Genomic DNA, 14,408 nt, shown 5'->3' on the forward strand with positions numbered 1-14,408 from the left:
TGCCATATCCTTAACCCTTGAGCAAGGCCAGGGATCGAACCCGCAACCTCATGGTTCCTAGTCAGATTCGTTAACCACTGAGCCATGACAGGAACTCCGGTAGTCAGTTGGTTTTAATAAATTCGGTTCTGAGTCTAGGGTGAACTAAGGTTTAAGGGAAGTTTGAACTTATTAATGCTAAAGACCAATTACTGAAGGAGGAATTGAGGAAGAATTGAATCCATATTTATCTGATGATCAAGTTTTACTTTTTCACTAGGAATAGTATGGAGAAATTCTTTATGTAGCAAGCCTATTGGCCAGTAAAACCTAACTTAGGCATAAAAATATTATTTTCAGTGACTGAGAAAGAATGATTTATTCCTAAGAATTTAGTAACAGCCCCCAGGAAGCCCGCAAATGATAGAGTCATTGCCAGTATTAAGATGATGATGTCTCCATAGTATACAGAGCTCTCTTTAGGTTTCTAACATCATGATCATTCCAGCCCTTCAATCATAGGCAAAGTGGGCCCTGGATTAAATGGGACACTTTAAGAGAATGGCACTATAGCCATGAATATGAGATGTGGGTTTTTATTTGGGCCATATTTATGCAAGTTTATGACTCAGCTTCAAAGAATCTAGGTTCTTCAAAGTTCTTGGTGCTTACATTAATAGAATTGGTAGGACTATTGGCAAGAAAATAATGGGGAAAAGTTTGAAAATAAAAGACAGAAGGATATGGTAGAGAGCAATGATTGTAGCTGATGATATTGCTAATACTGGTGATAGGATAAGGGCCCAGGATTGGGCTCCCCAACTTTGTGAGATATTCGGTGGATTGGAAGTGGAAGAAAGAATGCAATGCCTGATGCCCAGCTATTGAAATTTACTCAGTAAATGGAAGTGAACCCATAATTTGCATGGAAGGAGATATTTTGAGTGAAGAAGGCAATGGCATTTCTATAGGAGATGTTAGCAATAGATAAGTAGAATACCAAGTTATCCTGGGTTGGAGAAGTGTCAACTTTGAAAAATAAAATAAAAATTGGAAACAAAAAAGGACAGCCAAGGGAGTGCGAAGCCTTGATTAAGTTCTTAGAAAGTCGAAAGTGTAGTGAGCCTAGAGATGAACTTGCCAGAATCTATAGGCAAGATTGTACATAGGTGGTTGTCCTGGAAAAGTACCTAAGTTGCCAAGGGGTTGGATCAGGACTTTCCCCTAACTTCTGGAGAGGAAAGCACCTCCAACTGATTGGAAATCATACCCTTTAGTCAAGTAAGTTGTTTCCTAGAGATCCTAAATGCCCTTAAATTTCAAAAGGTCATATTCTTATAAACAGAAGGGGAAAAGGTGGGAATAATCTCATGAGAATTCAAGCAGCAAAAAAAACCAGTTTGTGTTCCAAGCAGGATTTTATGTGAAGCTTTGTTTGTCCATCACTACCATCACAATGACAGACCATAATGAGACTCTTTTTCTAATGGGACCTTAGTTGTAGAAAGATTTGATAAGTAATTATCAAAATTTAAGTATGTTAAATCAAATCTGCAATTTTGAATAAGGAGAAGAAAATAAGAACTAATACTCACCATAGACTTTTTACTGCCACTTGAAGATTTGCATCCTGCTAAACAAGGTGATAGGTAAGTTATTCCATTGTCTGCACAGACTGGTTCCCATTGACTTTTATCACAATTGCAGTCTGAGTTGCAATAAGAAAGTGGTGCATTTATATGAGATGACAGGGGATTGTTTCTGGAAATATACGATAGACATATATCAGAAAAAGTGACAAAAGAAGAAGGAAAAGGAGAAGAATAGGAGGAGGAGGAAGAATCAGGAGGAGGGAGAGGGGAGGGGGAGGAGGAGAAAGGAGAAATAGGAGGAGGGAGGAGGAGGAGAGAAAAAAAGAAAAGACGGGAAGGAAAGGAAAAGAAGAGGAAGAGAGAGGAAAAGGAGAGGAGAAATAAGGGAAAGGGTTATCTTTAAATTAGATAGAAAAATTTGGTGAGCCAGGACTCTAAAATGGCAAAATTTATTTTTAGTGCTTATTAAATTTTTTACCTTTTACCTTTACCCAGACATGAATTATGACCTAGAAAAAGTAAAACATAAAAAGGAAACCAAAGAATATAGATAAGACAAAGACAACATGTGGTCTTTGTGATGCTATCAAATAATTACTGGTTAAAGTCACTTCATTTTTCTGAGAATTGATTTCTCTTCAATAGAGTAATCACATTAGACTAAGGTTACACTCAGCTCACTGTAAAGTCCCATGAATTTCTTTTTTTCTTTTCTTTCTTTTCTTTTTTTTTTTTTTTCTTTTTTTGGCCATTTCTTGGGCCGCTCCCGCGGCATATGGAGTTTCCCAGGCTAGGGGTCGAATCGGAGCTGTAGCAGATGGCGCCAGAGCCACAGGAACGTGGGATCCAAGCCGAGTCTGCAACCTACGCCACAGCTCACGGCAACGCGGGATCGTTAACGCACTGAGCAAGGCCAGGGACCGAACCCTCAACCTCATGGTTCCTAGTCGGATTCATTAACCACTGAGCCACGTCGGGAGCTCTGCCCATGAATTTCGGAATGCAATTTAACAGTTTGAATATTAAAATCTATATTTTAACTACACAAGAAAAAATTCAAAATGGTCAAAGCAGAATCCCTAGGGATCATTTTTTTAAAAAAAAATCAAGAATAATAAAATCAGTGTAAAAAGAGTAGAGAAACTTCATATGCTTTCTAAATGAAACCACAACAAACATAATAATGATTTACTATAAAATCATTTATAGTATTTGTATTTATAAAATACAATCATCTAACATGGCTAAAATCACAAAATGGATTATTTGTATAGTTAATTTTCTGCTTACAGATTTTAAAAATTACTCTATGTTTTGGTAAAAAAAATCGATAAATTATTTTTGAATGAGAAAACAATTTTTATGAAAGAAAAATTTAATACATGAGACTGCACATCTATCCATAGCCATCAGACAGATATCATTACGTATCTTGTAGACTTAGAAAATATCACTATACACTCATGAGAAAAATGAGAATAAAAAAGAAAATACTATCTTGGTATTAGTATAAAAATAGTTTATAATTTGTTGACCCTCTGAAAAAGTCTCAGGGACCCGTATAGATTCTCAGACCACATTCTGAGAACCTCTGCACTAATCTATACTTTAAAAATTTACACCCAGTGACTATCATTTCATAAATATAGAATACATTGCTTTTGTTAATAGTCATCATTAGACTACAAGTTCCATCAGGGCACTGATGTATCCTATAAATCTTCTTGACTTTTAAGAAGGCACTCAGTGAAATTTGGCTGAATAAAAAAAAAAATCCCATAGAACTCTAGCTACCTTTTTTAAAATAGACAGCACCGTTCCTGTACTTATTTTCAGGGAACTGACTTTAGATTTAAAGCTTATATGCCTGTGATGTGAAGTAGCATCATTCTGGGTCATTGTATAATCTCAAACAAGTCACACTTTCTCTGGGTCTCAACTAGCAAAGGAAGAGGATATAAGAGGTTCTTTTATCTCCAAGGTTCTTTTCCCTTTAAAGTGCAATGTTCTAGGTGCTTTTTATTTTGATTAACTGGAGTGAGGGATGGTGGATAGGAATATTCAACAACAAACAGGATTGGGCAGGAGTGGGGAGATAATTCAAGATGAAGTTGGCAAGAATCCAAGAATAGGATGATGTTTAGGTAGGGGAATGTGGGAAGACTCAAAAGGTTCAAACGGACACCTCAGGAGTTTCTGTTGTGCAGCAGAAACAAATCTGACTAGTATCCATGAGGATGCGGGTTCAATCCCTGGCCTCACTCAGTGGATCGGGGTTTGGGAATCGCCGTGAGCTGTGGTGTAAGTCACAGATGTGGCTTGGATCCTACATTGCTGTGGCTGTGGTGTAGACCAGCAGATGTAGCTCCAATTCAACCCCTAGGCTGGGAACTTCAATATGCCATGGAGTGGCCCTAAAAAGAAAAAAAAAAAATTGATACTTCTTAGGATCCAGAGTTTCAAAGCTCAAAGCCAACAATAAATAGTGGTATGGAGTATGGTTACTAAACTGTGATCCAAGGATCTTTGCTTATTGCTGGAATGGGAAGCTTCCTAAGCTTAAATTATTGGCTATATTCAAGAGATGATAAGAAATCTGCAAAGGAATCTTACCCTTGATTTGGGATAGAGACTGTATTACTAGGTACACTTCACAATATGTGATAATAATGAAGAGTAAAGTTTTCTAGGTCTAGTACATGATTATATATGGAGTATTAATTCTACTGCTAATGAAGACAATGCCAGATAACATTAATTTGCAGAAAAGGAGAATTCAGTGTAATGTAACAGTTTTCTTACTAAACATCAAAATTAACTAGATAAAGATTGTTCGGTCTCTTTTGGAAAATGTCATTTATGTTTCTCTTGTGATCCATCCAAGATTTTAGTGGTTAGGGCTAAGAGTTTTGGAGTCAAAATCTTCATATTTGAGTCCGAATCTCAACATTATTAGCCATGTAATCTATGTGTCTCTCTAAGCCTGGCTTTCTTTATCTATAAAATGGGGATAAAATTACCCATCACACATTGTAAGTACCCATAAATGATAACTATTACTATTACAACGTATATAGCTTTTCTTTAAGAAAAAAAAATACTTTTTGAGATCTTAAGAAGTGAATGTTTTAAGAATTTATAAATTGAAATTTTGCTCAGTTAAAAGTTTAAATTGCTACCTGCCTGTTTTCCTTACATTCTTTCACAATGGCTAGTTTATACATTGTGCAATTAATATATTGATATATACAAACCCATCATAGGTCAAGGTTAAGCCAGCAACTGATTTGTTTTCACAGATTAGCGCAAAATTTAATAGATGAAATAGGAAGGCCAATGCACTGGTATAAAATGACAATTTGGCAATTCCAACCAAGGTCAATTTGAATTTTCTAACAATATATCCTCCTGAAAATATTCCAGTTGCAAAAGTTGGTATGGTTATGAATCCTAGAAATAAGAAGAAAAATGTAATTATATAAACATGGTTATTCTGAATGTAGTTACACATGAAATACTATAGATTAATCAAATTCATCCAGTATTATTACTTCTTAAATAGAGGGCTGACAGTCCAGGATGGAGGTAGAAGGCCACTATACCACATGTGAGAGACAAAAATTATTTTTTCCTGTCAATGTTGAAGGTTTAGTTTCCTCAGCAGCAAAAATCAGTGACTGAGAATATCAATATGTATGAACATATGGTTTCTATAAGGTGTTTTTGTACCCCCACATCTGGGAAAACAACTAAACAATACCATCTTCCTGCCTATGAGATATTTATCCTATCATCTCAGATCCTTTGGGGAGTTCATTGGTGGCCTAGAGGTTAAGGATTTGGTGTTGTCACTGCTGTGGCTCCAGTTTGATCCTTGGCTTGGGAAATTCCACATGTTGCAGGTGGCCAAAAAAATCCTTTATGTCTCCTTAAAATGAAGAACTCCCATTCTTAAACATTCCTACAAGTTTGCCCAGTAGTTAAGAATTAAATACTTAAAATCTCTTCTTTATTCATCTAAACATACATATACCCCGAGATGATAAGCAGGCCTATATAGGATATTAAAAATAATTGATTCCTTTTATACCTTTTCCATTTCATTGTCCTGCAAGATGTATTAGAGATAAAGATCCCTCTAATAGAAAAATTTAGGCTAAGAACCTTAGTAGGAGTTAAATTTATAGTTTTAACTTTTATCTTAAATTTAATGAGACTATAATACAGAATTATTTTCTTGTTTACTTATGGACTGTTCATATACCCCTTTATAAGTTCAGCTTAATTTATCAAATATTGAATTTCTACAATGTGCTGGGCACTGTACTGGGTATTGCACTGCTCCTAAGAATCTTATATTACCCTGGGGGTAAGAAAAGAATGATATGAGAAAATCTTGCCTTTTTTTTTTTTTTTTTTTTTTTTTTGTCTTTGTTGTTGTTGTTGTTGCTATTTCTTGGGCCGCTCCCGCAGCATATGGAGGTTCCCAGGCTAGGGGTCTAATCGGAGCTGTAGCCACCGGCCTACGCCAGAGCCACAGCAACGCGGGATCCGAGCCGCGTTTGCAACCTACACCACAGCTCACGGCAACGCCGGATCGTTAACCCACTGAGCAAGGGCAGGGACTGAACCCGCAACCTCATGGTTCCTAGTCGGATTCATTAACCACTGCGCCACGACAGGAACTCCAAAAATCTTGCCTTTATAACAAGTCTTCATGTGTTATTGGAAATAGATATAACATTTGTTAACAAAAAACCTAATCAATGATATTTGTTTTGAATGATGTGGATACCAGTGGTAGGTTTAAGTTGATTTTTCTTTTGGAAGTATCAATGTCCTATTTTTTTTTAAGTATCTGGATCCTGATCCAAAGCCCATGAATTATAAAGTTAAGATTATTACATTACAGAAGTATTTGCCTCAGGATCTTAGCACTAGATTGTAAGAGACAGTTATGCAGATATCATATCTAAATGTTCCACCCACATGTAACTTTTCCTCCAGGAAAAATAATATGAAAAATATAGGAAAAAAAAAAAAGAGCTGCAACTTCAAATGCAATACAATGATTATCTCATGAGAACAATGGATTTGATGACATTTGAAAAAGAATAAAGGGAAATTATATTTACTAAAATATGAAATCGCTTTTACAACCAAATGTTACTTGGAATGCAATTATGTGGTAGTATATCATTTATCAAGCAAGTGTAAACAATGGGTCTTACCAAATAAAATGTTTGTCTCAGATGCTGACTGACCATACTGTTGTTCTACATATTTAAAGACATAAGTAAAGGAACCAATATAGCTGCTGGCTTGTATCAGTGTCAAAAATAATGTTATAACATACAGGGGATTGGTAAGGATGCTTTTCAAGGACTGGATAAAACCTATAAAAACATGACAATAAATAAGATATTATAATACAGACTAAATACGTATTAATATCTTAATTGTCTAAATAAAATTTATATAAAATTTAAAATTTCATAAACGCAAAGCACAGAAAGTCCAAGCGTCCTGAAATCCAACAGTCAATAGTTTTTAAAATACATTCCTTTAATTTTTCCAAATGTGCATTAATATTTATTTATTTAGTTCACTTTACTCTGAAATGGGATCAAACATACATACTAGTTAGCAAATGCATTACTACTTCATAGTTGGTTATTTTCATCATTCTACCATACAACTTCACACATCATTATCTCATTTATTAATTCATTTAACAAACATCTGGTTTTCAAGTTGGGTACTAGGCAATATGCTAGGCACTCAAGAAATAAAAGTGAATGAAATGCAATGTGTCTTATTTATTAGCACTAATAATGTAATTATTACATTAATAATATAGTTATTAAGTAGAAATTTATCTTAAGGATTGCCTAATCCAAAGCTCACAGAAATAAGACTAAGTTTCAAAAATCATAAAGTTCAATTTAATACTAGGCCCAGATCTCTGGTTTCCTAGTATACATCTTTTCTACCATAAAATACAGCCTCGCTAAATCTGCAATATTTTCAATCATCTTTCTTCAAGAAATATTGTATCTCAAGTGACATTATGACAATAATAGAGCAAAAACCCATGACTACAAATAGGTGTGTAACAAGTCTGTAACTTCCTTACCTATAGCAAAAACTATGTGATCTGGGTCTATGATCACCAGGTTAACCAGCAGCAATGGGAATTAAAAGTGGAAGGAACTACTCAGAAAAAAAGTGGGAAGTATCAGAGTCTAGCAAGACAGAACCAGATATGGTTATTGAGGAATGGATGGCGTGGACTTTTAATGATCTTGTGCTGTAGATCTCTAAATGTTTCCATTAGATATGGTCAGAACCAAACCTTCTATCCAATGGTAACTAGGAAATAGTTTCAACTGCTTATAATAAAAAGAAAAAAGATCAGGGAAAAAGGCATAAAAGAAAAAAAGGACAAAATTTAAAAAGGAAAAAAGAAGATGTAAAGAAAGGTATAGTGGGAATTAATAATGTTTAAAATTGTTAGGTCAAAATGCTAAGCTTTTCATGGAACTCTCCGATCAGGAAGGACTGTTGACTTGTGAGACATTCTAAGTGAGTTGTGACATTTGATCAAAACAAAAAAGGCACATAAACTCACCAAATCATTGAATTTTTGCAGTGGGTGAGAACTTGGATGTCATCTAGTCTGAATTTCTGTACAATTACGATCTATGATATGTCCTCAATAATTGGATCAATAAACAACTCAAATGACATTAGGCTGATTACCTCAGAAGGTAAGTGCTCTGTTTTAGGACAATTCTCCTTCCTTGCAAATTGTTTTGTAATGAACTGAAATCTTTATAACAATTAGTCTTATTTCTACTCGAATTAGATGTTTTTTCTCTGACTAAAGGTTCTTAGTTATTTCATCCATTCATAATAGCACATAATTAAGGACCTCTTTACTATTTATTTTGGTCAGTATCTTACAAATACAGTTGATAATACAGTTATATTTACAATTGCCCTATTTTTACATCTTCATTATCCTCTCCATTCTTTTTGGGTTCACAGTCAACTATATTCTTTATGGGTTTAGATAATCCACTACTTTTTATAGATTTAAATTTCTACAGTGGAAACAGCATATACTAAATGAAAATTCATTGGAAAGCTACTTTTAGTGTGCACGCTAAATTTCAAAAACTAGCTCAGTGGTGTGCTGGTTAACATTTAACAACTGATTCTTGGGAAATCAATGCCTGATTTGAATAATTCTCAATTTCCATGAGAAGTGATAGTTAATTCTCCCATCATGGCCAATTTCAAGCTACCAGTGTAGCTGAAAAATTAAGTCTTCTCTTATGAATCAATAGAAGACACATCACTGCTTTCAGATTAGCGGAGTAGAGCAGAGAAAGTAACAGTGAAAAGAGTGAATGGAAGAACAGATGAGAGGGAGAACTTGGGCTACACCTGAGAATCTGTAATGTCACTTTGATTTCAACTGGAAAATGTTGACAAGCGTTCAGACACTGTTCTGATTTGACTTTTACTATTCCACCACTTGCAATCTGAAAACTGTGCTGTTAAGACCTCACTGTTGCAACTATATTGCTCTCTATTTTGGCTGGATCATTCCCCAGGTTACTAGTCATTAAATTGGTCTCCATTAGATTTCAGGGCTTATGTTTGAAAGGAAAAGCTCTATCAAATGGTGGGGGATTCTTATTCACATGAATGACTCCGATATTATTAACTACTATTGCTGCTTCTACTTCATTTCTGAATATTTAGGTAAGCAATTTTTCCCTATATAATTATGAAGAAAATAATCTTACTCTAATTATCTAGAGAGAAACCCGCTCTGATTTTCTTCTCCTTATTCTATCACTTCACCTAAGAAGAGTTAAGTTGCCCAATTTATAGGCACTCTTAATTCTTCATATAGGCACTATATGGCAATTGGTCTATATACTTCTCAGTACAGCTCCATTATATTGTAAATACTTAAAAACAGAGACAATATTTTGTTACCAGGGCATAGGAATGTTCCTGCTACTATTAGTGAAAGAAAGAAAGAAAGAAAAGGAAGAAGGAAGGGAGAGAAAGAATTACAGTCCTTTTCATAGTTTACACTATATAATTTGGAAATGAATATATAACTCATAGATTTACAAATAACAAGTATTTTTAGGCCTTTGATTGGTTTCTACCTCCTAAAGACCATAAACCTAATCCTCTTCTCTTCAGAGAGTTGATGTGTGTTCAGAAAATATTTACGAATCTTGGTAGGAATCTTTGAAGAACAATTCAGCCAAATTTAGTTCAGAAGGCAAGTAACTTTAGATGTTTTGAGTATGACTTGATATTCTGGAATATTTACCCCTCCCTTTCACTGGGAATAACAATTCCTAAATGGCTATAAATACGAAATACTTACGAAGTTCCCATAGTGACTCAGCAGTAACGAACTTGACTAGTATCTACGAGGACACTGTTTCAATCCCTGGCCTCACTCATCGGGTTAAGGATTAGTGTTTCAGTGAGCTGTGGTGTAGGTCACAGATTCAGCTTGAATCTGGCATTGCTGTAGCTGTGGGGTAGGCTGGCAGCTGCAGCTCCAATTCGACCCCTAGCCTGGAAACTTCCATATGCTGTGGGTATGACCATAAAAAGACCAAAAAAAAAAAAAAAAAAAAAAAGTGAGATACTTACCATTTACAGTTTTGGTAATATTTTGTCTATCCTTGGTCAAATTAACCATTTGACTCCTTTCCTCCTTTTGCACAGGCAAAGGTACTGAAGCTTTTCTTTCTTTTTGTGGTTTATCCAGACTTTTGGGCAAGAAAAAGAATGGTATGGAAGAAATAATGGATATCAGTCCAGCCACAAGGAAACCAAGCCACCAAGCACCAACCCAACGAGAGTCCTTGGGAGTTATTCTGATAGTGCCTAGAATAAAGAATTAGAAGAAATCTGTCAAAAATAATTTTGAAATGCCAGAATTTTGGGACAGAAATGGTAGTAATTGTCACCCCCCATAGATGAAGAAAGTAAATGATGTTTCATCAATTTTGAGACACTATATCCTTTTTTTTTTTTTTTTTTACATTTTTCATCTTTGAAATAAAGGTGAGTGTAACATTTAATGACATCTTAAAATTGCTTTTGTCAAGGAATCAGTCATGACATCAGTGCCTGAGCCTGTGTGAACTTGGTGGCTTTTCTGGGGACATGACTGGACAGTTATAGTTATTGAACACTGAAGTCTTTAAACTACTTAAAGACCAATTATGGAAGGCATGCATCCTTGTTACTGTCTGAAAACTTCTATTGGCACCATCTTCTGAAGTCAAGAAAGTTTTAGCAATGAAATTTAGAGCAGTTTGCAAGACATTCTCAGAGCCAACAGTGGGGCTTTCCCCCTCCTAGTAACAGCATTTCCAATACTTCGACAACACAGAAAAGGAAAATGGTGAAAATATACATACAACGAAAATCTGAGTTTAAAAGTGAGCGGGAGGAGTTAGATTCTAAATTTCAGGGATAATTTAGCTATTTCATTTCAATAATACTTCCATTTAAAGCTGCATGAGTGATATGTATGTGCTATCTGTAAGCGAGTAGAAATGAGCTATTTCAGTTGGTATAAACATTCTATTAAGAAAGCACAACACACACACATACATACACACAAACACACACACTGTAACTGTTTGACGCACAATGACAGTGTCATTACACTTTGATCTGTAAGAAAACTCTTTGACATGAGAAAACACTGACTTGATACATAGCAATAAATTATTCTATTTATTGAAGTGGTTTTCAAGTATGTACAGATCTGTGTTTCAGACTGGTTTACCTAATCATATTATTCCATAATCAGCAACTCAGATTTTAGAAATGACTGGTAAAATCAGGGACTCCATCTCATGCTAAATATTTATTCATTATTTGTCAGAAATGTCATTTTGATAACATCTTTTTGTGTTTTATTACTCGTCTATACATAGGAACTGGAAATCATAACCTGGCTAGACATAGTCTGCCAAAATATTTAAGATAGTGGCTCACACTCCATCTTAAAAACTGGAAAATTGTACATAAAGATCTGGATTTCTGGATTTTTCTCAAAAACCAATCAGAAAATTTTGTCAATGCAGGATCTAAATTTCTGCATGAAAATAATAAATTGAGACTGAGTACCATATGCACTTTCAAATGTTTGCCGAGGGCGGTTCACCACCAACAATTCTTCCTAGTTTAATCACCACACTGGATACTTTTTACTCACTTATGTTATCTTGTCGGCTCCTTTGGCATTGGGGTTTGCCAAAATGTACTTCATAATATGTTTACATCAGACCCATGACTGAATAAGAGAAGATGTAATAAGGTCTAGACATTCCATTGTAGAAATGGAATCACCACGGATCTAAAATACTGTGAGTAGTGATTTCTGACTATAGAAAAGAGGTTACAAAACTATCATTCGAAAGAATTTAACCATTTATTTCTGGGTTCTTAGTGATTAAAAACAATGATGAACCTGGAAATGAATGAGTAGAAACCTACCGAATGTGAATCTACTCTAATCATAATCCAAAATGGAAGACATAAAATATTTCATCAGGTCCATGTTTTAGCTTTAGATTATAAAATACTTTCAAGTGTGTGGTTATTATAGGCCTTCTAAGAGGTCTACTTTATGTAAGTCCTGGTGAAACAGAAAATCAGATTTGCTTATTCATAAGCTAATTCACAAATTAGCTTATACACTAATTGCTTGTTATATGTTAAGACAGATATCATACTATTTTGTTCTAAAAGAGATGGCAGGTCAGTGCACAGATATTTACGACTCATTGTGATAAGGGCTACAATAATGGCGTGCTGTTGGTGATTAATAGCGACACTTGGGGTCAGTGGGAGATGGTAAAGTAAGGCTTCTCTGAAGAGGAGCCCCATTTTAGAAGAGACTTTAAGAATTATGCAAATAGAGAAGGAAGAGGTTTTTCTAAGGGGAAATGCAGGAGAGTGACACTAGGGGGCACATTGGGAGAACTGCAGTTAGTTTGCAATTACTTTGCGAGGAAGTAATCTAAGCAAGTTTGTTAAGTTTTCTTATTTTGTGCTTAGTTGTAAAAGCCTCTGTAGATAGCAACTCAATTTTGTTTTTATTCTGGTTACTAACATATTTCCTATTTGTAACTCTTTTTCGTTTGTTGGTTTTTTTGTTTTTTATGGCCTCACCTGCAGCAAGTTCCCTGGGCCAGGGATTGGATCCAAGCCATGGGTGCGACCTACACCACAGCTGTTGGCAATGCAGGCTCTTTAACCTGCTGCACCACAGGGGAAATTCCTCTATTTGTAACTTTTGACAGGTAGTTAGCAAAGTACCACTGAAAGAGTGAATTCAGTTATTTGGAACGATGGAGTTATGTACTTGAAAAGCATTATCATGTTACCTTGTTCTGATTGTACTTACTAAGATCTACGAATCCAATATCCACATACATTTTAGAAAACAGAGATCCCAGTGAAAAGCCAAGGATCGGACCAATCATTCCTACTGCATACAAATTACCTAAAAATATTATTGAAACATTTTTATCAGCTGTCAATAATACATGGTTCTTATTCAATACTTTTTTTTTTTTAAGTAACACCACACAATATATTTCTCCATATACTTTTTTTTAATAGGTAATAGAAGGAATTTAGGAACACTATTATTTCAAGGTACACCCAGGGAAAGTCACCAAAAAATCTAATATTTTCTGTACATTACCTAAATAAAAAGAAGAATGTCCTTCCTTAGCAAAATCGTCAAGGTAAGAAATCCCCAAGGGCATAATGGGAGTTTCCCCAATTCCACGAAGCATATTACCCATTAAAACATATATCCACATATATGACCCAGATTCCTTTTCCAAACCTATGTAGATAAGAGAGTGTTTTAAACATTAATTTTAGCATTCCTGTTAAAAACTCAACTATTTTAACCTTTTAATTTTCACATTTGAGAATTTTTTTGCTTTTTTTCTAAATATAAGCATGATTTACAGTCGTTAAAAAATTTGAAAATATAGAAAAACATGAAGAAAACAAGTAAAAAAAACCTGTAATCACACAATACAGAGAGAACCACCTCTAATGTCTGTATATATCTTTCACATTTTTATTGAGCAGAAAAATATGCACAGTATTCTTTATGTTCTAATGTCAGGATTTTAATGACTGCGTAATAGTGTGCTTAATAAACTATCAGCATTTATTTAATCAATGTCTTTCTTTGTACTCACAAAATATTTCTGATTTTTCATTCTGCTAACATGTATGCCATAGCTATAACTATAAATAAATCCTTTTTCACATTCTTGAGTATTTCCTTAAGACAAAGCAATAAAAGCAGAATTGATGATTTAAACAGATAAGCATACTTTCATTCTTTGCCATATTGAAAATTAACTTCCCAAAGGAGGAATTTATACACTCCCCAGAATATATAAAATATGTATTTTTTCTCTACTTCATTTAAAAAAATTTGTTAATCTTTTCATATTGAATAGGTATAAAATCTTTAATTAGTATTATAGGTTATAATTAAAATTTGTGATCTGTGTTATAATAAGTAAAAATCTTTATTTGTTGTAATAATTTGCATTTTTCATAAAGAGTAAGATTATATTTTTATATATTTGTCACCTTATTTTGTATGTAATCTATATTAAAATCTTGATTTTTGTCTTATATGCATACAATATAAATGTTTTTCCTATTCTTTAATCAATTTTGCTAATGGATGTAACGATCATTTTTTACAGATGTAATTATTAAATTTTAGACTATTAC

The 14,408-nt window shown here is 34.3% G+C and overlaps 1 protein-coding gene across 6 annotated transcripts in view; it reads right to left on the bottom strand.

The window, feature by feature from the left end:
- The window catches only part of SLCO1B3 (solute carrier organic anion transporter family member 1B3), a 68,783-nt gene that overhangs the window by 17,093 nt on the left and 37,282 nt on the right, over window positions 1–14,408 (bottom strand). For all 6 annotated transcript variants that reach the window (XM_021091087.1, XM_021091091.1, XM_005655659.3 and 3 more), the window contains 6 exon segments: window positions 13,345–13,491; window positions 13,042–13,140; window positions 10,266–10,502; window positions 6,803–6,967; window positions 4,826–5,021; window positions 1,575–1,740 (listed from right to left, as the gene is read on the bottom strand). In XM_021091087.1, the coding sequence (XP_020946746.1) occupies window positions 1,575–1,740; window positions 4,826–5,021; window positions 6,803–6,967; window positions 10,266–10,502; window positions 13,042–13,140; window positions 13,345–13,491 (1,010 nt within the window).

This window comes from Sus scrofa, chromosome 5 (assembly GCF_000003025.6).
Source record: "Sus scrofa isolate TJ Tabasco breed Duroc chromosome 5, Sscrofa11.1, whole genome shotgun sequence".
Classification (NCBI taxonomy): Eukaryota; Metazoa; Chordata; class Mammalia; order Artiodactyla; family Suidae; genus Sus; species Sus scrofa.